General features: G+C 41.0%; 3 protein-coding genes across 10 annotated transcripts in view; 2 read left to right on the forward strand and 1 right to left on the reverse strand.

Annotated features, from left to right (window-relative positions):
* LOC141009369 (phosphofurin acidic cluster sorting protein 2) overlaps nt 1-2,927 on the forward strand; it is a 48,632-nt gene extending 45,705 nt beyond the window's left edge. For both annotated transcript variants that reach the window (XM_073481964.1, XM_073481963.1), the window contains one exon: nt 1-2,927. In XM_073481964.1, coding sequence (XP_073338065.1) covers nt 1-116 — 116 coding nt within the window. In that variant the 3' untranslated portion in view covers nt 117-2,927.
* mrpl2 (mitochondrial ribosomal protein L2) lies at nt 2,893-6,806 on the reverse strand. Its single transcript, XM_073481972.1, has 8 exons — nt 6,736-6,806; nt 6,251-6,346; nt 5,981-6,149; nt 4,904-5,045; nt 4,691-4,806; nt 4,498-4,608; nt 3,357-3,430; nt 2,893-3,268 (listed from the first exon to the last, which is right to left on the reverse strand). The coding sequence occupies exons 2-8, from the start codon at nt 6,323-6,325 to the stop codon at nt 3,053-3,055; spliced, it is 903 nt and encodes a 300-aa protein (XP_073338073.1). The 5' UTR covers nt 6,326-6,346; nt 6,736-6,806; the 3' UTR covers nt 2,893-3,052.
* Nucleotides 6,382-22,987, forward strand: part of LOC141009370 (kinesin light chain 1-like) — a 27,239-nt gene continuing 10,633 nt past the window's right edge. For 4 of the 7 annotated variants that reach the window (XR_012180135.1, XM_073481965.1, XM_073481968.1 and 1 more), the window contains exons 1-9: nt 7,908-7,977; nt 16,460-16,730; nt 17,091-17,321; nt 18,544-18,625; nt 19,055-19,283; nt 19,410-19,497; nt 20,193-20,294; nt 20,846-21,019; nt 22,038-22,137. Coding sequence is in view for 6 of the 7 variants with exons in the window: in XM_073481965.1 (XP_073338066.1) it covers nt 16,482-16,730; nt 17,091-17,321; nt 18,544-18,625; nt 19,055-19,283; nt 19,410-19,497; nt 20,193-20,294; nt 20,846-21,019; nt 22,038-22,137 (1,255 nt within the window). In the remaining variant the exon portion in view is untranslated. Of the gene's footprint in view, nt 6,400-7,895; nt 7,978-16,459; nt 16,731-17,090; nt 17,322-18,543; nt 18,626-19,054; nt 19,284-19,409; nt 19,498-20,192; nt 20,295-20,845; nt 21,020-22,037; nt 22,138-22,987 lie in introns of those variants that run through there. The other 3 variants (XM_073481966.1, XM_073481971.1, XM_073481969.1) reach the window with 3 other exon arrangements.

A 22,987-nucleotide genomic window follows, 5' to 3' on the forward strand; every position in this document is an offset into this window, starting at 1 on the left:
TCACCATTGATGGAGTGGAGTGGAATGATGTGAAGTTTTTCCAGCTCGCTGCCCAGTGGCCAACACATGTCAAGCACTTCCCGGTGGGAATCTTTGGTTACACTAAGCCTGTGTGACCCTGGCCACCATCCACCCAACCACCACCACCACCACCACCACCTGACTCTCCGCTGCACTTGTCTCACTGAGAGGATACAGAGAATTTAGAGGCAAAGCCAACGGGCCCCAGGCAGTAATAGTTTTCCTGTGGAAATCTTACTGACTCACAACCACGTGTTCAATACACAAAATTTCATGTTGTCAATTTGATGTTTTTGATGTTGATGTTGTTGGGTGTTGTTGTTGTTTTTTACACACTACAAAAAGAACAAGTACTATTTTGTAAGATTTGTGCTACCGCCTCGGAGGTATTTTGAGGTTTTTGACAATTTGCCACATTTCGATAATGGCAGCTGTGTTTGCACTTTGTTTTTGTTAACATTTTATTATTTCTGTGAAATCCTACATTTATTGTTACTCTATAGACAATGGAGGAGTGTGATGGTGATGTGCAGTGGCGTGTGTGAGATTGTTTGAGACCGTGTTTGTGTTTGTTGTTGAAAGTTGGAATATTGCTGTGAATCTAGATGGAATCCTTCTCTTCTAACTCAGTGCTCAGTTTTCTTACTCGTCCCTTTACTTTCTCAAAAAAGGTAAATTTTTATAGAAAGGAACAGAAGTTCTTTTTTTGCCTCGTTGCTTTCGAGCACACTGTGTACCGAAAGCAAATCAAAAAAATCAACTCAACCAAGGTATTTTTGAAGGTAGCTATGATGAATGTAGCTATGACACATTCATGTGAGCAGTTCATCGAATCAGTTTGTTATTGTAAGTGCTCAAGATTTTGTATCGGTGTGTGTGTGTGTACATTCAGACTGTACAGAAACACCCACTTAAAAGCAGGGTAACATGACACACGAAACAACAAATTTCAACTATCAACAGCTGAATGCCAAATTAAGTTGTGACTGTATGAACTGTCTTATCGTTTCAAGGTCCTGAATTGTTTTCCCAGCTGCATTTTCCACCTGTGTTGTAATTAGGCCTTTTTTGGAGTAATTTTGCGTTTTAACAGCGTTCATTTTGCAAACATGGCCACCACCCGCGTGTTCAGCTTGATGTAATGGCTTTACCTGAGAGGACGTCTCACAGACCCGCAGTAACTAGATTTCTCCAGATGTTCAGTGATGTGCCAAAGTCAAGTTTGTTTTACAGTAACCACCAGAGCTCTTGGCTTGGCCAAACTTCATAGTAAGTTTAACAAAAATTGTACCTTTAATGCATTTGTGGTCCGTGTAGAGATCAGTATTAAGATTACTGAGTTATTAATGATGAGAAATTTACTAGTCAGTGCTCCACATTTGGCCAAATGTAAACTCATTAAGCATTTACAAGACGTGTGCACATTGTAACCAAGCAATTACCGTTGTGTCCTTTAATACAGCTTGACCGTGGCTGGACAAGAAAGTAGAGCCGATCCTAAAACATACTGATAGGTTGGTTTGTTAAGTATTGTGTTGGCCTGAGAAAAACACAGACGAGCTGACTTGAATCATACTTCGACAGGAAGTGTCGAGCGCAATGCAAGTATTGAATTGCTTTTAAAATAGGATGAAAAGAGTATGGAGTCTTGCCAGGTTGTCCAAGTCACTGCCTATGTGTGTCTGTGTAGGTGTGCTATATGTTCGATGGTACTCCCTGAATAGTGTTACGTGAAACTTTTGCAATAGGAAACCTTTGGACAAAGGGCCTTCTGTATGAGTTTGTTGTTGCTTTTTATAAAGTGAAGACTTAACAAGCTTTGATAGGCTGGCTTTTTTTAGTATTGTATAGAAATATATACAAGATGTATTATTGTGAATCCCCCCTCCCACTAAATTGAAAGCACAAATAGCTTACCTTTATTTCTTGACATAAATGCCAAATATATTTCCAGAACTCATTACTATGAAGTCGACTTGTACAATGCAAACACTATTAGGTATGTCATTTCTCATACATTTCCCTCACTTTGTAATGCACTTTCATGTGGTTTTATACACATTTTAGCTTAAATTGGGACATGCTTTGGTTTTGAGGTGAAGTGATAGAGGTGTTATATTTGAGATGTAAACCACTACCTATAGAAGAAGGCCGTTCTTTTTTTTTTTTTCTAAATGACCCTTTTTCATAGGGATGTTGTGTTTTTGTTGATGGGTTAAAGCGCCCGATGAGGTCTGATAAACCGTCATGGCTGTCTGTTACTTAATGTTTTTGCCACTTGATGTTGAAATTTTGCAGCTACCACCACACATGTCTGCCTGTGACTGTACAGTCAAGTTTTCCTGTCTCCTGCTTTTTTGAAGGGTTCACCATCTTCTCAGTTGGGAGACCGACTGGCCCTTACGTTACTTGTAAACTGGGGCTGTGAAGTGTTAGCCAGGGCAGAGTTGTTTGAGGGAATTTGTCATGTGAGTTAGCCTTTTAAATACTAAACAGGCATAACGACAAGTGTATTTCAATGTATTTGACCTCGAGTTTTTTTGCCCTAAATCTAGAGGTAGCATGGGGGTGTTATACAAGACTGGATCAATGAGCAGGCATGCCCACTTTGGCACAGCAAAAAACTAAACTCTTAACATCAGTGTTAATGGTTTCCATTAATCGTCAAACTACAATGACAACATGCCATCTCATTGCTCCTGTTACTTGAAATGCCACCCAGTGTCTTTGCACAAACCCTATTTTAAATGACATGACAGTATTTTTAAATTTACCACTAAAAATATGGGTTACTCTGCATGTTTTACTATAGATGTAAATATGTTTTGGATTTTTATATTGTTTTGTTTCTTTCCATGCTCTCACAAGCAGTTGTGTTTAATAAAATTTTTAATCTTCTGTACAAACAGCTCGTCTTTATTCATGTTTTCTCTCCGAACAGTTGATTAAATTGCATTGCAAGGACCAAAATAATAGTACATGGCGATTATGAGCGAGAGACATCAATCTCCAATCCCGAACATGTCCAGACTCATGTCGTTTTATTTGAGATTGAGGGCAGGTTGACGTAATTCTTCATCGGAGGCAGCGGTTTAATCTTGCGTCCTGCCCAGCCTCCCTTTCTCTGCCACAAGCCGCTCGAAGGACGAATGCCGAGCCAGCGATTGCGACCGGCTTTTCCAATGATTTGTTTATTGTGGTCGATGTTTGACACACGTCCCACTGTGACCATGCAGGTCTCCAGCACCTGCGAAGATGACAACATTCAGTTCAGAGCAGAATACGGTTTTAACATGACAGATTCTGTATCTATATCTTGATCCAGATAACCTCACCTGAACTTGCTGCTTCGACGGAAGCTGAACGATTGCTGTTCCGTTTACTTTACGGAGCAAAACGCCACTTGTGCCTGCAAACGAAATAAACCAAAAAAATTCAGTTTGCACAAGGCATCCAGATAACATGAGACTAAACAGGCTCTATCATGAAACTTAAAAGGTCCAGTGTGTTGGATATAGGGCAGAAATGGAATATAATATTCATAACGGACACATAATAATACGGACAAACCACATACTGGCTCTAGAGAGGGTATATGTAAGGGAGGGTGAGCCGAGGGGTATTTTGTTGGTTGCAATCTGCATCCTCACAGCAAGATGCCACTAAATCCTACACACTGTACCTTTAATGTACATAATAATACAACAAATAAATATAATTTCTTTACCGTCAGATTTACATACCGTGTGTGCATCAATAAGTATTGCATTACATGTCACCATACACTGTATATACAGCTGAAACAATTTGTCAGCTGATTTTTCCCCTTGGACTCTGAAATTTTGACTGACATACTTCACAAGTTTGTGTCATTTTAAACTCTAAATGATAAATTGAAATTAAAAATGATTGAATAGTATCATTAGCTGCTGTCCTCACTGTTTATACACCAATCCACCTCAACATTAAAATCACTGACAAGTGAAGTGAATAACATTGATGCCACTTGACACACACCACCCATCAAAACATTGTTGCAGACAGAGTACAACCTCTCATGGCAACTGCAGCGGCCCCCCACCGGAGGACAATTCGCCCTGCCATGTCGCAAAAACTGCTCAGGAATGGCCAGAGGAGCGTGACAAAGAGTTCAAGGCGTTGACCTGGCCTCTGAATCCCCCAGATTCCAATCCACTTGAGAATTTGTGGACCAACTATCAACCTACAGGACTCAAAGAGTAAGAGTCAAGTCCGATCCACAAAGGGCCTCAATGACTCCGACTTCTTCTGGCACATCTCAGAGATGCTCATTTAGGTTGGGATCTGGGGGGCGGCACTGCCACTGGGGAGCGCCGTTACCACGAGGGAGTGTACTTAGAACATTTCATTCTAACAAGATGATCATTGTTAATCACTTCACCAGTTTGTCCTTGAGGCCAAACATGCATTTAGAAACACGTTCAAGCAATAGATTACCTGCAGCACGAATGTACTCGGATCCCTTCCCTGGTTGTATCTCCAGGTTGTTCACCAGTGTCCCCACAGGAAGAGCTCCCAGTGGGTATGCGTCACCCTCATTGGCTGAGACTGCAGAGTAAAACAAAAGGATACTGTATAAGTTTCTGTCAACTACAAAATCTACAAAATCTTCTTGAGTGAAGGTTCATACCTGCCATGCGTCCGATAACACCGGATGTTTTAATGACGTCTCCAGTCTGCATGTTCTCTGTGGCAATAATCCATCTTTTACGGTTGCCTCCAGCTACCAGCGCGATGTCAGCAGACCTGTGTAGACAACACAGTTTATTACAACCAACTGGATGTTCATACCTTTCAGTATATATACTGATAAATGTCTTGCACGGTTGAAAGCTGATCTCACCTGCACGGGTCGTATCGCACATCAACAACCTTCTCTTCAAAGGGCTTGGTCTCTTTGTCTGCTTCATAGTGCAGTCGCTGGAAGTCGATCATCCGGTATTTTTGTTTGTGGCCCCCGCCGATGCCGTGTGTCCTTATCTTCCCTGAGTGGCAGAAAGAAAAACGACGGCTCTTTTCACTCAGCAAGCGGAACAAGTATCTCAGCTGTTATGAAAGCAAATGCATCACAAAGAGCTGCATCTCAACCCATTTCCTGTCACTCTTCAGCTGTCCTATAAAATAAAGCCATGAGAAGGCAAAAGAAAACAAAACAAGAACAATATTTTTCCTTTTAATTATTATTATTCTACCAATTATTTTCTCAATTGATCTATCCATCATTTGGTCTTTTTCCTTTAAAAATATATGTATATATCAGCAAAGGTGAAGTCTTAAGATTGCTTGTTTTGTTCAACCGGCAGTGACGAGACTGAAGGACAAAGTAAGCAGCAAATTCTCACAACTGAGAAGCTAGAGTTACATAACGTTTGGCATTTTTACTGGAAAGAATTTCAATGAATCAATTATCTCAATAGTTACAGACTGACTTTCTGATGATTGACTAATCGGTTAATTCAATAATTGTTTTAGCTCCATTTCAAATCCTGCTTGAGATTTGTGAAATATTTATTCTGTAGGACAATTTCACAGTGCTTCCTCTGTAAAGACTGCTATTTATATTGATATAGTCTTATATAAGATGCTATTTTACTAATCAAATCAGATTTTACTTATCTATTTGTAAAAACCGTCAAAAGGGCTGTTTTTCTCTATTCATATTACAAAAGTCCAGGTTATTTTAAAACATTCTGCACTTTATGTCAGTCAGGCCTTCAACAGATTGATAATGTAGGCCAAAAGATTGTTTTAAACTCTCAAATTTGTAAGATTTTAAATCTACTATTGTAAACAAAACAAGGGGCAAATCCAGATCCAATTCTGCACATAAGAGGGAAACAGCAACCTCGCCCTCCTCCAGCCTTGCTTGTAAACACACACCCATTTATCCTATTTCTGCTCCACTGACCACACTCTTTACCTGTGTGATCTCTGCCTCCGGTCTTTTTCATCCCTATAGGATTGACGGTGTACTTCTCCCTCTTCTTCCATTGTGTCCTGTTCTGATCCAGAGAGGCTGTGGTGAGGAAGCCTCGGCACTGTCCACCTGTACTGGGCACCAGAGTCCCCAGCTTAGTCTGTGTGACTGCCTGTCGACACAAAAAGCAACACATCGATGTTACAGCCTGGTAGATGCGATGTGATGATTCAGCTCTTCAGTGTGACTGACAGCCAGGCAGTGGATGTTTACCTGCGAGGAGAGCAGGGCAGGCTGGGACACAGTCAGGGAGCGCAGGGCTCGAGTTAGACAGGACACCGCCATCATAACAACGTCCTCCTGATAGAGCTGAGGAGCAGAGGAGGAGCAGACTGTCAGCTGGGAGTCTTTTCCACTGCCTGGTATGCAACTTTAGCTTAACTGTATACAACACAGTCTACAGGTTTCTACTTGAATCGAATTATTATGGATCAATTACATAACCTGCTGCTTATCAATGACTTGACTGTTATATATTTGTATAAATTGTGCCTACACCGTCGTCAGAACTTGTCAGTAACCTTACCAAAGAGCAAGTCAACGTGAGCTACAGCTAGCTTAATGAGCAAGTGAGGTAAATCCGGCTCAATAACTGGACCCGTTTTTTGTTTCCTGTTTTAATAAACTAAACCATACTGGCCGTTTAACTAATGCCCAATTTGCGATATAATCCAGTGTAGTAGTAACATTAAACCAACCTTTATATTTGACTTATTTCATCCCCAAGCTTCTCGCTGGCGTCCTTCACAGTCCTGCACGCTACGTCGCGCACTGATGACGTGTAATATTAGCTAAATCAATCGGTTTCTTCAGTCTGGTTTCAATTTGGCCTCTAGGTGGCAGAAATGTCCTCTCACATCACTGTAACCATAGATCGTAACTGTGCGGATGTGCCATTGAGCTAACAATTACTTCTTTCTTCTTCTTCTTCTTCTTCTTCTTCTTCTTCTTCTTCTTCTTGTATCTAACACTTACAATCGATTGCTGTACATTAAATACAGCTTACTGTTTGTCAACATTGTTGCCCACTTTTCCATGTTTTAAAGCAGTTGGTCGTAATCACAATGGCAGTCATTGTTTTGAGGTGCACATTTTTATTGGTTGCTGGACAATTAAGGTGTTTCAAGCTGTCACAGATATATATATTTTACAGATATTGATTACTATTGATAATCAAATCAATATTACGTGCAAGCGTGTGGAGTTATGAGCAGTGTCCTGAGATAAATAGCCACCAGTAAACATCGTCACATGAATTAATTGATTGAACAACGGCCCTCTTTATTTTATTAACCCTTAACCAAATAAACACAGCTTCTATTTTGAAAAAGAAAATATATCTGAGATCATTATCAAAATCAGTTCATTTCAGGGTTTTTTCAGAGTAAATCTACTTTTGTGGATTGTGTGGTCTTCCAATGAGTAAATGTGTGATACTAGCAACATTTCCATACTATCAGACAACACTGAAGATGAATTATATTTATTCACCTGGGTGAAGAGAAAAGGAAAATCTGCCTTTTGATTAACTGTGGAAAAAAATAGGAGAGAATTGAAATAATATTGAAATGTTACAATTTCTTCCATCGGTTAGTGCTCAAGTTCACCACCAGATGTCACTATGTGCTATTTAGCTTTTTTTTTCTGTGGTGGAATTCATGCGCCATTTATCCATCACTCTATTACAGCCTGGTCGTATGTCTTTGAAACTTAGAATTAAACCTTAAAATTACAGTCATCATCTTTCCACCCTTGCGCACCAACCCTTCACATGTACACTTTAGAGCAACACCACTGTATATAGACAGATAGAAGAAAAGTAGCGAAAACAAAACATGACGTCACATCAACCCAGCCGCAGAGGCTGCTGGGAGAATCTTGCTGTGCTGGAGACATTTTGGATTTAAAGGGGCTGAGCTAGCCGTCAGTCCTAGCTCTCGGTAAGTGATAGCTCTATTTTCACTAACTAACATCATACGTTTGTGAATCCTTTGTATGACCGTGTATTTAAGTAGCACTAATTTGAAGACGTGTGTATAGAAATTATCAGCGCGGCCGTTTGAACAGGGTGAACTCGTAACGACTAGGGAGTGGTGATGCTAGCCGCTTAGCTGAAGCTAGCTAGTAGCTGACCGGGAGCGCTAAACAGATCAAAAAGCAACAGCTTCACCGAGGTTAGCTAAACGTAGGAGTTTTCCAGAGAATATTGTAATAAATGTAGTGAGGAGAAGGACTTGTGAAATCAGCTCTTATTGAAAATTAAAAACCTGATAGATGAAGATAGAAAATCGTAGCCCCGTTGTTAACTGCGAAAGTCGGAACAGAATGAAATTGTCAGTCTAATGAGCAGCTCTGATGTCAAATGATAGACCGCCTGATCTGTTGTTTTATGGTCTGATTTAGGCCTAGTTTGCAAATGATTAGGAGACTCTTTGTTTGTATACCAAGCACGTTAATGGTGCATGGTATACATGCAGTCAACAATGTATTAGATCAAATGCCCAGCTTTCTTTTCAAAACGACTGATGTTACATGACTGTTGACCTGTGTAGAGAGCAGTGTGATCAACACAGGTGTCACATGCTTTACATTAAACTCATGATGCTCTGGCTGGTACCTCCTCCTGCATCAGTAGCAACACTCAGGTCGACATATTTACAGACAAGTATTAGTAGAAAAACAGCCCTGTAGCAGCTGGTGTCAGTGCTGTGATGGATGACTAAAGACAGCGTCAGTGGCTCTTCCCTCCTGGTCATCCCAGGCCTTGCCACACCCTCCTTGGTGGCCAGCTATCCTTTGTGTCTGGTACTGATGCAGACAGTGTGTTGGTTGCTGTTTTCGCAGGAAACAGAGGAAGACGAAGTGATTTGTTTGTGTCAGACTTCACCAAGTAGACAGGAAATGCGTCTCTGGGGAGATGGCACAGAGATCGGCCACTGGCTTGTTGATGCACCCACTGCAGTCTGCCTTTTTCCATTTCCTATGCTAGTTTTGGATTATTATATTACCAGCAAGCACCACACCCTTTCTTAAACGGTTTGTTTCCATAGCTTGTGACTTGTTTTGCATCTGTTTATTAAGGTTGTAGGACAAATATTTAAAGGTTTGTCCGTAGCTCTGCTTAAAACCAAATCCATGCAATTTTAAATGAGAAAATGGCAACCTCTAATGAGTATTCCTCCCGCCCTAAAGTCAGTATGATATGCAATTACACTTGGCAGTAGCAAGTACACACTTAAGTACAATTAAAGGTTATTCAGTTGATCCTCCTCTTTGATATCAGTGTGCGAAAGCCCATTAAACATGAATGACTGTAGTGTAGAGATGGCAGGGAGGGATTAGGAAAACCAAGGGACTGAGTGATGATGGTGTTTGCCAACGGGAGATGTGATCATGTGAGGCTTGAGGCCACTAAGAGACTAATGAAGAGTGGAGCTCTGGATGTGCAAACATGACAGGGAGATGGCCTAGGTTTTCCACTGCTCAGAAGGAAACGGAAAGTACAGAGTTTTTTTTCTATAAACACAGAACTGCCTTTTATAATGCTGCTCTCTCCTCTTAGGCGTTTGTATTGGCTTGTGAACTAGATGAATGCTGCAATATTATATGACCTTTGATCCCCCTGCAAAGTTGAGTCATCTGACTTGTCCATAAAATTCACTTCCTGATCCACTTCATCAAACATACAGTTGTTTTTGAAGAGATCTGTGTTAAGTAATAAAGAGTAAGTAATAATTTTGATTATTTAAAGTTCGGGGATTGTTTTTTGCTACAGCTTGAAATTGAATAAATAAATGAATACTTGATTGATAAATAAATCTGAAGAATCTCAGCCTATGTATGTTGTATGTTTATTCTGGTTCACAAAGTGGGCTGAATGCGAAAAATATATTATGACTATATTTACATACTGCCATTGCGATATGAATTACAATTTTAGTGGGACTGGTAATGTTTGCATTTCAGTTTCACTTAATAATGATGATGTGTTCCCTGATGTCTGGAGAAAATGATTTGTAGGCCGAGGCATCTCTATAGCTCCACAATGCTTTATTTGTATATAATGTTATATTATGACCCGTTTTATTTTTCATAAAATATTGCACCTCCTGTGATTTGGATATTTCACTTTGCTATATTGCCATATTGACAATATTTTGATTAATTGTTCAGCCCTATTCCAAAATTGAACATCCCATATGATGTAAAGAATAAGCATCACTTCAGTGTTTCTCCTCTAGCATTCTAGCTCTAGAGTTTATAATGTCACTCCTTTGGATTGATTTTTCCCTTGAGGCCGATGGAGTACAGGTGATCTGTTACCACTCTATTGACAGATATTTGACTGGTACTTGCGTTTGGAAAATCCAATTTAATCATGTTGTCAGAAACTAGATAGTTGGGAGATCACCACTGTATTATTCAGCTCATGAAAATCACTGTAGAGGTTGTCTGTATGTTAGTACTGGAAGTAGGTATGATCATTACGGTCCAGTGTCATGTTGCAAGTGCTTAGTGGGCTCCAAATCTTCCCTTCACCATTAGAGCATTTGCTGGACTGCACAAGGTAAATGGTTGAATTTGTATTACAAATGCCCCAACAGCTGTTTATTGCTTGGTGCTAAGTTGAGAATGTAAGGCCAGGAGCTACATATGTAAATCGGTGTCATATTTTCACATCTGCTTTGTAGTACCATGAGACAGCAGGTTTTAACCTTGCAGTGTTGTGTGCCCTCAGCCTTGGTGGCGTGTGAAAGTCCTTTCGAGCCTGTAAATAGTGTCATTGAGTCTATTCCGTTGTGTCTCATTAGCTGTATTCCTTTGTGTCTGATGAGTATAGAGGAGCAGTCTACATCAGGATGGCTCCCTCCCCCATCCGACCTGTTCCTCCACACTCCTCTGCTCTCCTCCCGCTGTGGGTGGGGCTGTCTCTTGATGCCCGCCCTGAGCTGATGTTGGTTGTTCTGACGGAGCAGTGGGAAGGTCATCATCATCCTGCGAGCAGCTCCCATCTAACTCTCTCCCCACCCTCAGTCTAATTCCTGTCCTGTTTCATTTCCATTTGCGTCTGCTGGAAGGTTTCCTTTTTCATTTTAAGGAGGATCACTTTGGATTAGCTCAGCAGTTTTTATGATGCGCCTTGCTGGCGTGTAGCGCTATTGCTGGAGGAGGAGTCATTATCTCATCAGCTTTTCTCCGTGCCAAACTATGAGGCTCTGATCTGCCACTGAAACCGAGGTTAGTTTTCTGGTCCGGCAAGCTGTAGCAGCTGCAAACACTGGCAGCATGAATGATAGATGGATTAAGCCTTTAGCAGGCATTTAGTTGGTTTTGTAATGGATATAAAGATTTCTTTAAGAGTGCAAGTTGCCCCTTTTTCATATTTGTTTCCCATCGTTTTTCCTCATGAGCAAAGACCACTTTGCAAAGAATAAATCACTGACAGTCCTGTTTATTGCATAAACATGCCACTTAAATGGTTTTGGATTTCAACCTGATTGTAAAGCTACATTTTGTGAAATACTCCATCTGTTGCAAAGTACCAGTGAGATGCAGGAACATCTGTTAATGCACCACGTCTTATTTTGGTTGCGTACGTATTCAAGTGGTAGATCAAGTAGCCCTGGGCGGAGAGATTTGTTGAAAATGGCCTCCTCGTGTTTACTTTTTCTTACGAGCTACTGTACCTAACTGGCTGCTACTGAACCTTGATTAATACTTGATCCTGATCATGAGGCCATTTGGATAAAAGCCCAAATCAAGTGAATATGTGCTGTATATTCTGGAGCTGGTCCATGTTATTTAATTTAATCAGTCACTTGCATTTAAACTGTTAATGAAGGTGCACATGATGAAACACACAAAAGTAAATGTTAAAGATTAATTCAAGGGCAGTGTGTTTGAAGGAAAACACCAGGCCTGTTGGACTTTATCTCACTTCTTTAAAGACTTGGAAAACATTAACTGCAGCTGTCTGAAGGCAGCAGAAGTCCTCGATACAGGTGTTTGGGTACATTATCAAAGCAAAGCTGCTTGTTTCTCCCCGTACTGACATGAAAGCAGTTCTTCCCTTTGTTACTTGCTGCGTATTCCTACCGAGACAGGCCTTTCATCCACGTAAGTGTTAAACTGCAGAGACTCAGAGTAACTGCACAGGGTAATGAGCTGTCTGATCTGTGAATATGTTTCAAGGAGATCATTTCAGATCTTGTTCAGAGAAGGTAAGAGCTTTGGTGCCAGACCTTATCAGGGAGAAATGTTCTGTAGGCAAAGCAAACTTCTCTTCATCTGTCTGACATGTCTCCATGTGAAGTTAGGGTTTTATAATCTCCACCTTGACTTCACTTAGGCCTCACATGATGCTCATGCACCATATGACTGTAAACGCCCTTTAACTCAAATACAGACAGCTCTTTAACCATGCAAAGAGAGTTCAACTCCATTTGTTTGGAACATTTGAATAGATCTTTATATAAAGTGCAGAGTCCATTTCAGGTCTGGGCATAGCATCTGTGCTATGGTCTATTTTTCTTTCATGCAAGTTCTCACAAAATCGTGTTACTTCTTGCCCACTGACTAAGTTTCCCTTTTGCACATTTTCCTTTATGCATTCTTGCAACCGCTGACTGTAAGCCCTCTGGTCATTTTGTATTCAGCATATTAAATATGTGCATACCAAAAACCCAACAACCTCCATGGACTAATGAATTCTAACCAGATCCGTTTTTATACATCTGAGTAAATGCTCATTTGATCTTTATACTTCTTAATCATGAATCTAGCAGCAAATATAAAGTCACACTTTATATATTTGATGATCTGAAACCTCTAGAAATGGTTTAGAAAGAGTGCATGTTACCATTAATTGATTATATGCTTTGTTCCATTAGAGTTGGGGTCGTTTGACGTGTGATGAAAAATACTTAATGGATCTTGTCACTCGTCTCTTCAAAAGAGGTTGGCTGTCTCTGCGAATTAGCTTTTCACAGCTCTTCTGTTGCTTCCTATAAAATGACAGAAAAGAGATCAAGTGCAATAAGGTACTAAATTCCGGATGAGGGATGCTCAATGTCACCTCTGGGTACCATAACTAATATTCACAGTATTAATCACTCAGCAGCAAAACCGCAGCGTTTTAACAGCTTAGAGTTGAAGAGTTTACTGGACATTTCACTTTCGCCATCGTCACACTGAGGCATTTTGCTCTTCTGTCTCCAAAACTTAATTTAGTTGGAAAAGTGAAAAAATCAGTGGATCAATGGATTTAATTAAGCAGGTTCACGAACCCGAGGATGATAAAGCAGGAAGGGGAACTTGTAATTTGAAGTTGAGAGCCGACAGCAGAGGTTCATTTGTCTTCTCTGTATGCTCCCATATACTCCATGTTGTTAGGTCACCTGACATCGATCACTCCTACTTTCCTGCCTGTCCACAGCCTCCAGCTGGTGGTGCACAGACTCCAGTGTCATCCTGACTAAAGCTCATTTCCACAGGCCCTGACATCTAGTCAGCCATTAGTAGACTGCAGGTTGCTGTCCCTGTGCACTTGTCCACTGTCCATCATGAAATATATTAGCACCATAAACAACACTGCCCTGACATAGCGCAGCTGTGATTACATGATGTGACATGCATAACATCACAGGGGGGATGTAATTACTGGATACTAGCAACAGACCCAGCTGGACAATTCCGTATGTCAGCTGTAAAGCTGAACCAAGGTCCACTGAAAATGCACAAGAAAAATTGATTTTCTTCTGAAAGGTGCGGTCTCAGAACAAGGCAAGATAAATAGTTAAATCTCTGGGCTCAATTGGTTCACAGAGAAAAGTTAATCAGCAACCGTTTTAATAATCCATTACAAAGAAAGAATGCTTAAAATTCCCTTGATCTGAGTGGAGCTGCAACGATTAGTCAATTAGTCGATCGAAGTAAATATATTTGACAACTATTTCAATCGTTTAATTATTTCAGTCTTTGGGCTTTGGTCTGTTGTTAGGACATTTTGAAGGCATCACTTTCGGCTCAGGAAAATTGCAATGAGCATTTTTCACAATTTTTCGACATATTAAAAAATGAACGATTAATAGATTAATTGTGAGGATATTCAGCAGATTCATCGATGATAATAATTGTTAGTTGTAGCAGTAGTTCCAAGCCTCTCAGATATGTCCATTTTCTGTTTTCCTTTGTCTCATATGAAGGTAAATGAAATATCTTTTGGTTTTGGACTGTTGCATGGACAAAACAAAACATTTGAAGAGGTCACCTTTGGCTATTTTGTGACATCTTATAGTTAAGGGACTTTTTGATTAATAGAGAAAATGATTAACAGGTTGATCGATATTGATAATCATTAGTTGCAGCCCTAGCAGCCATTTATGATCATGTTGTGATGTCTCAAGTAGTTCGATTCATAACCTAGCCATTAATCGTCCTCTCTGAACATTGAAGACATATCTTCTCGTTTTTGCAGCTACATCTACAACAGGACTTTATATAGCTGTCAATTTCTCTCCTGTTGTCACATCACCAAACAGAGATCTATTTATTGCAGCTGTTTGGGGCTTTTGGTGGTCTTTTCATTTTCTCAGTGCTCTGCTTCAATAGACAACTACTAAAAATGCAAGCAGCAAAGCAGTGAGTGGCTTATTAATGGTGTAGTATATTTTTCTCTTGACAGATGGCTCTCAGCTGGTGTTTATGACTGCAAACCCCCTCATCCTTTACTTATTTTCCTCACTGCTGCTAAAATCCAGCATGCACTAGCTCAACATTGCCTGGACTCCAGTCAGAAGGGCAGGCCGACAGACTCTGACATTTGCACAATATAGCCAACAGCGATGTGGCTCAGTGAGTCATAGGTTATGTTCAGACTGTTTGGGGAAAATAGCACATGTTCCATGCACTCACCAAAGGGCTGACATTTCTTCAGATCGCAATATTATTGACATGGAGTTCTTTTTATGTGACTTGACCAGCTGTTAAGCTGTATCACAGAGGCCTTTGTCATGTCATTCTCTCCTTGACGCTTTAGCCAGTCATGCAGCCAGCTAGGCCTCTGTTTGAATAAAGTGCTGGCACCAGAAGGCACCCACACTGCAGCATCTGTGTGCCCTCTGTCAGACAGCACGCTGCAGCCCTGCTCCCAACCACAGCTTATTATAGGTGCCAAATCCCAACACTCTGACCACCGGAATAATACATCCCTGTGGCGCTTGGGTATGCTTAAAGCAGGATTTCTGAATCTGCGCATGTCTTTAATTTGTATGTGGCTACTCATTCAACACTTGCAGCTGAGACTCACCCAAGAAAGTCCCTTTCTTTTGGATCATATTGAACAACATACATTACGTGTCTATCTTATTTAACAGCAAGAAATGCTGCCTTATCTCACTCATGAAATTTGAATCCCTCATCTCCCCTGTAGTGATTAAAGTTAATTTCCTGTTTTATGGCTGCCACATTGCTGGTCGATCACGCTATGATCTCATTAGCTTAGCACACAAATGAGGTGGTTTTTATCAGCATCAAGGGCAGGGTTCTACACTGGCTGACGTGGACTACGTTTACATGATCACTAAGACTCCACCAGTATTCCCAATTTGTTACTACTACTACTAGTTAGTAAGGCTTGAGAAGAGATGCGTGCCCAAAAGAAAAGCCCACATTTCTGTTTTAAAGAAGAAACTGAACTCCTCATAAACATTATGAAAGATTGTATATCAACAGGTCTTTGGATATTGGCAAATATTGCAACACCAACTTTTTTGTGAAGGTGGTTGAGGGCACGAAAGAGGGAGGCTGTTTTCGCGGGGCCGAACAAGTCTGCCACTGGTTGAAAACCAAATCTTATTTTGCTGCAAAGAGGTAAAGGGAGAAGGAGAAGAGAAAATGGCTCAAGCAGCTCTAGCTATTCTACTTTTCCTCATGTTGACATGATAGGGCATGTTAATCAGAGTACTCACAGCTGCGATATAAATAGGAATAATAGTGGAATATTCAGTTTTATTTTTTCAAACAGCTATGTAGGAATAATATCTTCTTCAGAATAATGACAAATAACAGAATATTCTGTGCATGTAAATATAGTGACATATTTTAATCACAGAATTTCACTGTCACTTTATCAGAGAATGTTTTTTTGTGGTTTATAGTGTGAAAGATGATTGGAAACAGAAAATGCTTTCAGATAAATAGAGGACACCTAACAAGAGACGCGTTGTGACAGTTGCCGTTTGGCTGAGTTCTCACATTCTGTTTTGTGAAATTGAGTGTTAAACAAGCACAGCTGCATCTTTGGAAGACCGTTATGAAAATGTGTTTTAATGTGGCAGCTGCTGCTTGTTTAAATTTCCCCCCAGTGTCCAGTGGGTTTACATGTTGTAACAGCTGGTGATTCCCTCTTTTCTTTCTGTACAGGTTTCCCAGAGCAACATAGAAGATGTCCACCATGGTGTATCCACGGGAAGAGAAGCTGGAGAAGCTCTCTCAGGAGGAGATCATCTCCAACACGAAGCTGGTAATCCAGGGTCTGGAGGCCCTGAAGAACGAGCACAACTCAATCCTCCACAGCCTCCTGGAGACCATCAAGTGCCTAAAGAAGGATGAAGAGGCCAACCTGGTGCATGAGAAGTCCAACCTGCTCCGCAAGTCAGTGGAGATGATTGAGCTGGGCCTGGGAGAAGCACAGGTAAGAAGGGGTGGTAAAGGTATGAGGAGGGCAAAAAAAGTATTTTCCTTTTTAATGAGTACATACAGTTTGGTCACTAGGAGGGTATCTTCCATGAAATAAAGTGAGTTACATTTTTTAATATCAGAAATGTCATGGAAAGAGAGAATGGTTCACAGTGTAGTAAATTTGTGATTTTTAACCCACACAGCCGTGTGTACTGTGCTCTTCTTTTTTGTGTTTCTGCTTCCTCACAGCTTCCTCATTCTATACTGAGCTCGTGTGGTGATCATGATTCATTCACAACCAGCCCCAGTTAGTACTCTCCTGCCTTCTGTTCTTGTTAAACATCATTGCTCTCCCATGCTCTCTCCATTTCAGGTGATGATGGCCCTGTCCAACCATCTGAACGCGGTGGAGTCTGAGAAGCAGAAACTGCGTGCTCAGGTGAGGAGGCTTTGCCAGGAAAACCAGTGGCTGCGGGACGAGCTGGCCAACACCCAGCAGAAGCTGCAGAAAAGCGAGCAGAGCGTGGCCCAGCTGGAGGAGGAGAAGAAGCACCTGGAGTTCATGAACCAGCTCAAAAAATATGATGAGGATATCTCACCCACTGTAAGTACTATACTCTGGAAGTAAGTTTGGTCTTGGACTGTAGCCCAGATTATCTATTATTTACCCCATGCAGTTAAATGGAGATGACGTGTTAGTTATCATGAGGAAAACAAAATGGTCATAGAGGATAGTCAGACAGAAATAGTCATAAAATATTAACACAAATCTTGTGCTGTGAACCAATTTGGAACCATTTTATTTTGAATCTGCTTTAAAATTACTTCTTGAACTCTAAAGGGCTGCAGACTGTCGATGATATGTGATACAGGAGAACAACACAGCTGTTGTTTGTGACAGGAAGAAGAAATTGCATGGTCTTCCAGGAATGAGCCTTTCCGGTCAGGTCCTCATTGATCTGATGGTCTGATGACTCGCTGCATATTCTGACCTTATTCTTAGTCTCAAAAAGCGTCTGTAATAGCCCGTATCGACTAAATGCTTAACACTGCAGGAACTCATCCTGCCAACAGTCTGAAGGATCCTTATTCTTGCTCTGGAAGCAACTTTCCATTTTCCCACTTCTTTTTAACAGGCTGCTGTGTTAAAGTCCAGTTGAAATCACATCTAGTCATCCCTTCTTTTAGACTAAAATATCAGTATATTCTTTGAATGTATTTTTTAATAGGTCTATATTATTTAAAATGAAAGAAAACGGAAATATCATAAATGCTCTGTTTTGTCTCCGAAACAAGAGAATAATAAGCCAACTTACGCTGTAGCTACAAGTCATGGGCAATAGTGATTTTTTTTTTTTTTTTAAGAGCAAGGAACACACCAGCATCTAACCAGACTACATGTTTATTGTGCCTCTGCTATTTAACTAATTAGCATGCAAACCAATGTAAGCCGTGCACTTTTCCCCTGTGACTGTTTGTCTGGTGGCTTGTTCAACAAGCTATGGTGCAGGAGAGGACGTGTCACCATGTTTGTAAGTTAGATAAGAAGGAGACGTTCGTAGGGTAGCTAATGTGGGCTGTTGTTCAGAGTCTGTTCTGGTTCAGTGAGACTGTCTGCTCTGCTTGTGTTAGACTGCTGACATTCCTGCTTTATGCAAGATTTGATTTGCTGTGGTGAAAGAAGAAATGGTCATTCTCCACTGACATAGACAAATCCATAAAACTATTCCATCAAATTAATGCAAACTAGAAGGCACTGTTATGAAAGAAAAAGATATGAACCCTATGTTCAAGGGTCTGACTGTCAGTTTGTTTGATTATCTCAGCAGGAGGAGAAGGACCGAGAGACACCGAAGGACTCCCTGGATGACCTCTTCCCCAATGACGAGGAGGAGCATGGGCAAGGAAGTAAGAAACAACAGTACTCAGCGATTTCGCCTAATGTTATGATTCTGTACATTCATTAAACAGTTCAACTTCATAACAAAGCTTTTCTAAAAAAGAGGAGTTTTTCTTCCAAAATTACATAGCCACCATTCAGAGTATAGAGGTAATTAAACATGTTTATCCAAAAGATAATAAGATCATATAGGCCTGATTCTCTGGTGTCACATCCTTCTCCTAGTATATTATCCTGACTATCAATGTAACAAGACAGGACACTGTGGTAGATAATGTCATGCCATTAAATAGTAATTGAGTCATCCCCATGATCTAATTATTCCCTGAAACCACAGCATCGTGTGCATGCAAATGTAGTTAGAGATGTAATCACCTCAGAGGTTTTTCCCTTTGACATCCAAGCTGACCTTTGCCCTGTGCGTGTGACCCCTGCAGTGCAGCACCAACACAACAGCGCAGCCGTGGCTGCAGCCCAGCAGGGAGGCTACGAGATCCCAGCTCGTCTGAGAACCTTGCACAACCTGGTGATCCAGTACGCCTCCCAGGGCAGGTACGAGGTGGCCGTCCCCCTCTGCAAGCAGGCTTTGGAGGACCTGGAGAAGACCTCTGGACACGACCACCCAGACGTGGCCACCATGCTCAACATCCTGGCTTTGGTCTATAGGTCAGAAATGTCTACATATGGGAGCTTTAGCTAGTTCTTTTAATTTGTTTCTATTATACATGTTCATGTTACCCCCCTTCTTACATAAATCCTCCTCACTCATCTCACTCCCTCTCACTGTTGCAGGGATCAGAACAAATACAAAGAGGCCGCCCATCTGCTCAATGATGCTCTGTCCATCCGGGAGAAAACCCTGGGCAAAGACCATCCCGCTGTAAGACTCCTATATTGTCATAGCAACCATATCTTTATGTGGACTCATCAATGTTTAGATAGATCAGATTAGTCATCTGAAGTTGGTTCATATTGGCTCAAAGCCTCTGAACAGGGAGGCAATAGCCACACAGTCGACTGTATTTATTGATCTAGTCTGTCTGCATGGATTTTTTTTTCACTATTTAAGTATGGACTGTTGATCACTGTTGACTGTGCCTGCAGGCTTGAGAGACATCAATCACAACTGTTAAATGTCTGCTCATACATCAGACATTAACCAAATACATCGGAATGCAACAACCAATGGGAATACATTAAAATATACTAAGTATTTCACTGCCTTCGTGAACAGATTTGTAAGAATGAATTTACACTGTGGCACCAAAACACCTCGTAAAGCCTGAAAGAAGTATTTCAGGCCAAGTGCTTTTCCCTACAGCTCTGTGGGCTTTGCAGTTTTCCTCATATTGTTGCTCTTGTCACTCACACTGATCCTTCACACAATAATGAGTCACAAAGGAACGTCACTGCCATCTTGTGTTATCCAGGTGGCTTTGAGCATTTTAAACAATATGCATTTTACGATGCATCAACAGTAAATAAAGTTCAGATATTGTGAAACTTAGCTGCAGTTTTAAAGCAAACCAGACAAAGGAAATGGCCTGAATCAGGTTTCTCTGTTTGTCTTTCCAGGTTGCTGCAACGCTGAACAACCTGGCTGTACTGTATGGAAAGAGGGGGAAGTACAAGGAGGCTGAGCCTCTGTGTAAGAGGGCTCTGGAGATCAGAGAAAAGGTAGGCCACATCCCTGGACAGCACCAGTAGAGCCGTCCACAGCACTTCTATCAAGGCCTCATCTCAAGACTAAACCAGTGAACAATTAGCTCATTGTAATAAACTAATTAACAGTGATAATATTTCCAAAATGTCACTTGGAGCAACTGAAACAGCAGCGACTATAAATAGCAAGAAGAGCAAATGATTTTCTTAAATTGCCTGTGAAGTTTCCGCTGGGTACCATCCCCGTGTCGGAGGGGAATTAGAGAGTTTAATTGAGAGCACAGCTGAAACTGGATAGCAGACATCGGGGAGCGAGGCAGAAGATAGCTAGGAGACATGACAAAGCTACAGAGTTCACTCAGGTACAATGAGTCTCTCTTTGCCTGAAAGCTCTATTCTGTAGCCTCTATATTGATCAGCCAGCCTTTGATTAGATCTCCTGAGTGCCTGCAGCAGGCAGATGTGAAAGCAGCAAGAGGTACATGAGGAGAGAGACGCATGGGGAAAGCCTGAAGCACTGAGGACAAAATGTTAATTCAAAACATTTGCTTCTTGCTTTCCATCAGGTCCTGGGGAAGGACCACCCTGATGTGGCCAAACAGCTGAACAACCTGGCCCTGCTCTGCCAGAACCAGGGCAAGTACGAAGAGGTGGAGTACTACTACTGCCGCGCCCTGGAGATCTATGAGTGCAGGCTGGGCCCAGATGATCCCAATGTGGCCAAAACCAAGAACAACCTGGTGAGAGACGAGCTACCACTAGCACATCTGCTTTGATTGTGTTCCACTCATCCTTTCAAAGCCTTTAGCGTACTATTCATTTCGACAAGAATCACAGTCCCTATTGAGCTGTGAAAGCTCCATGGTAAACACCAGCAGAGTGTAGTTTTATTGTGAGCAGAATTACTTATTTGTTCTGTCAGCCTGAGCACAGTCTCTGCGTGGGTGTTCAGCATGTAAACTCTCACAGCACTCTGCCTGAAAATCTCCCACTTGAAATGTCCTTTAAAAATGTCTTGTATTCAGCTGAAGGTGCAAAGTCTTAAAGGTTAGAAAATGCTTTATTTTAACTGCTATGTTTTCAAGGTTAAGAATATGCTCCAGTTTGAATATAATCCTTGAAACATGCTTGATTTTCAACATAATGTGATGTTTCATCTTCACAATTATTCATGTACCAAAAATCTCTTGATATTGGAAATTAAACGATACTGATGTCATATACACATTTATTGCTGTGGGTGTAAAGGAATTCAGTAAACTTCAAAATTGCATTTATAGTAACACTACAGGTGTGATGATAAAGCATAGACATTTTTTGTTTGGGTACCTTGAAAGTGCTTGAATTTTAATCTAAAAACACTAAGAATGCTAAGATTTATACTGTGCCTGGTGTTAAAGAGCCTTCTATAATAAATAGTTGTGAAAGGCAGCTGAATATAATGTCATTTTACTCTCAGTAAGTGTTGTCATCCCCAGAGGTGTTTTATAGAACATCTTTGTTTCAGTTAGCATTGTTTATAGCATACCAAGCCAGTAGTCCTTTCTCTGCCTCTGTCCTGTCTCACTCATGATGGAGAGGCTGCATGGAGACAGCGAAGGAGGCTCTGTGCTACTATATCATTTTTCATGAGTCACAGTGCACAGGAGAAATATGCAGAGCGACTGCTGCTGCTGCTCTCTCAGGGGGCACATAGCGAGTCAATAGGCCCATTCGATCCAACACTAAAATGTGCTTTCACTTCTCTTTCTTCTTCAGGCGTCCTGCTTTCTCAAACAGGGGAAATACAAGGAGGCCGAGGTCCTGTACAAAGAGATTCTGACTCGTGCTCATGAGAAAGAGTTCGGATCTGTTGATGGTAAGGCCTCAAAGTAGATATTGTACAGTATGTGGTGGAGATATCTCTCAGTCAGCCTAGAAACACAATAAATTAGTACAGTTATCCCAGGAAAAACGGTGGTGGGTTACATTAAAGTGCTCCTCAGATTATACAGATCAGATTTGTTTTTTGTTGTCTCATCTTCCACCAGCGAGCAGGGTCAATGATGGACAGATGGTTAAAAAGTGGACGATGTTCTAAGCAGAATGCCATCCTTCACCATTCAGAGGACTCAAAGAATCTAAACAAACAATTTGGGGAAATAAACAGTTTACCTCCCTGAAAGATGAACTCTCACAATTTTCTTCTCTTTAAGTAGAAGCTTTCTGTTGGCTTTCCTCCAGGGATTAGAATGACTGCTTTGAAAAAGGAATAAAAGGGATTCGGCACAATGCACCGCTCTGATGCTTTTTGAGCAAAAGCAGTACGCATCTCCGTTTTTTCAGAGAGGTTTATTTTTCATGTGTCAATTAACTCCACAATAGAGCTTTGATTCTGTTTGTGAGTTGAAGGTTGAGGGGAAGCAACACAGCTACACTTAGCATCAACAGTTTGTGTCCCTGGGAGTTGAAAATGGTTTATTTTGAACAGTCACAAATAGTGTGTAAATCTTAAGGAGTTGTATATTCTATATTTGTGTTTCAAAGGCATATTTAATGAATTTATGGCATGAAAACGTAATAATGGTTACTTGGGAATCTTTAAGGGTACTCGCTCTCTGAAAATTACTTGTGTACGGATAAACAATGAAGAGATCAGATAATAAGGTCATCACCGTCTTTCACCTGCTCAGATTTTTGTACAACAAAACAATTGTGCTTTTATAGTG

Source organism: Pagrus major, chromosome 15 (assembly GCF_040436345.1).
Source record: "Pagrus major chromosome 15, Pma_NU_1.0".
Classification (NCBI taxonomy): domain Eukaryota; kingdom Metazoa; phylum Chordata; class Actinopteri; order Spariformes; family Sparidae; genus Pagrus; species Pagrus major.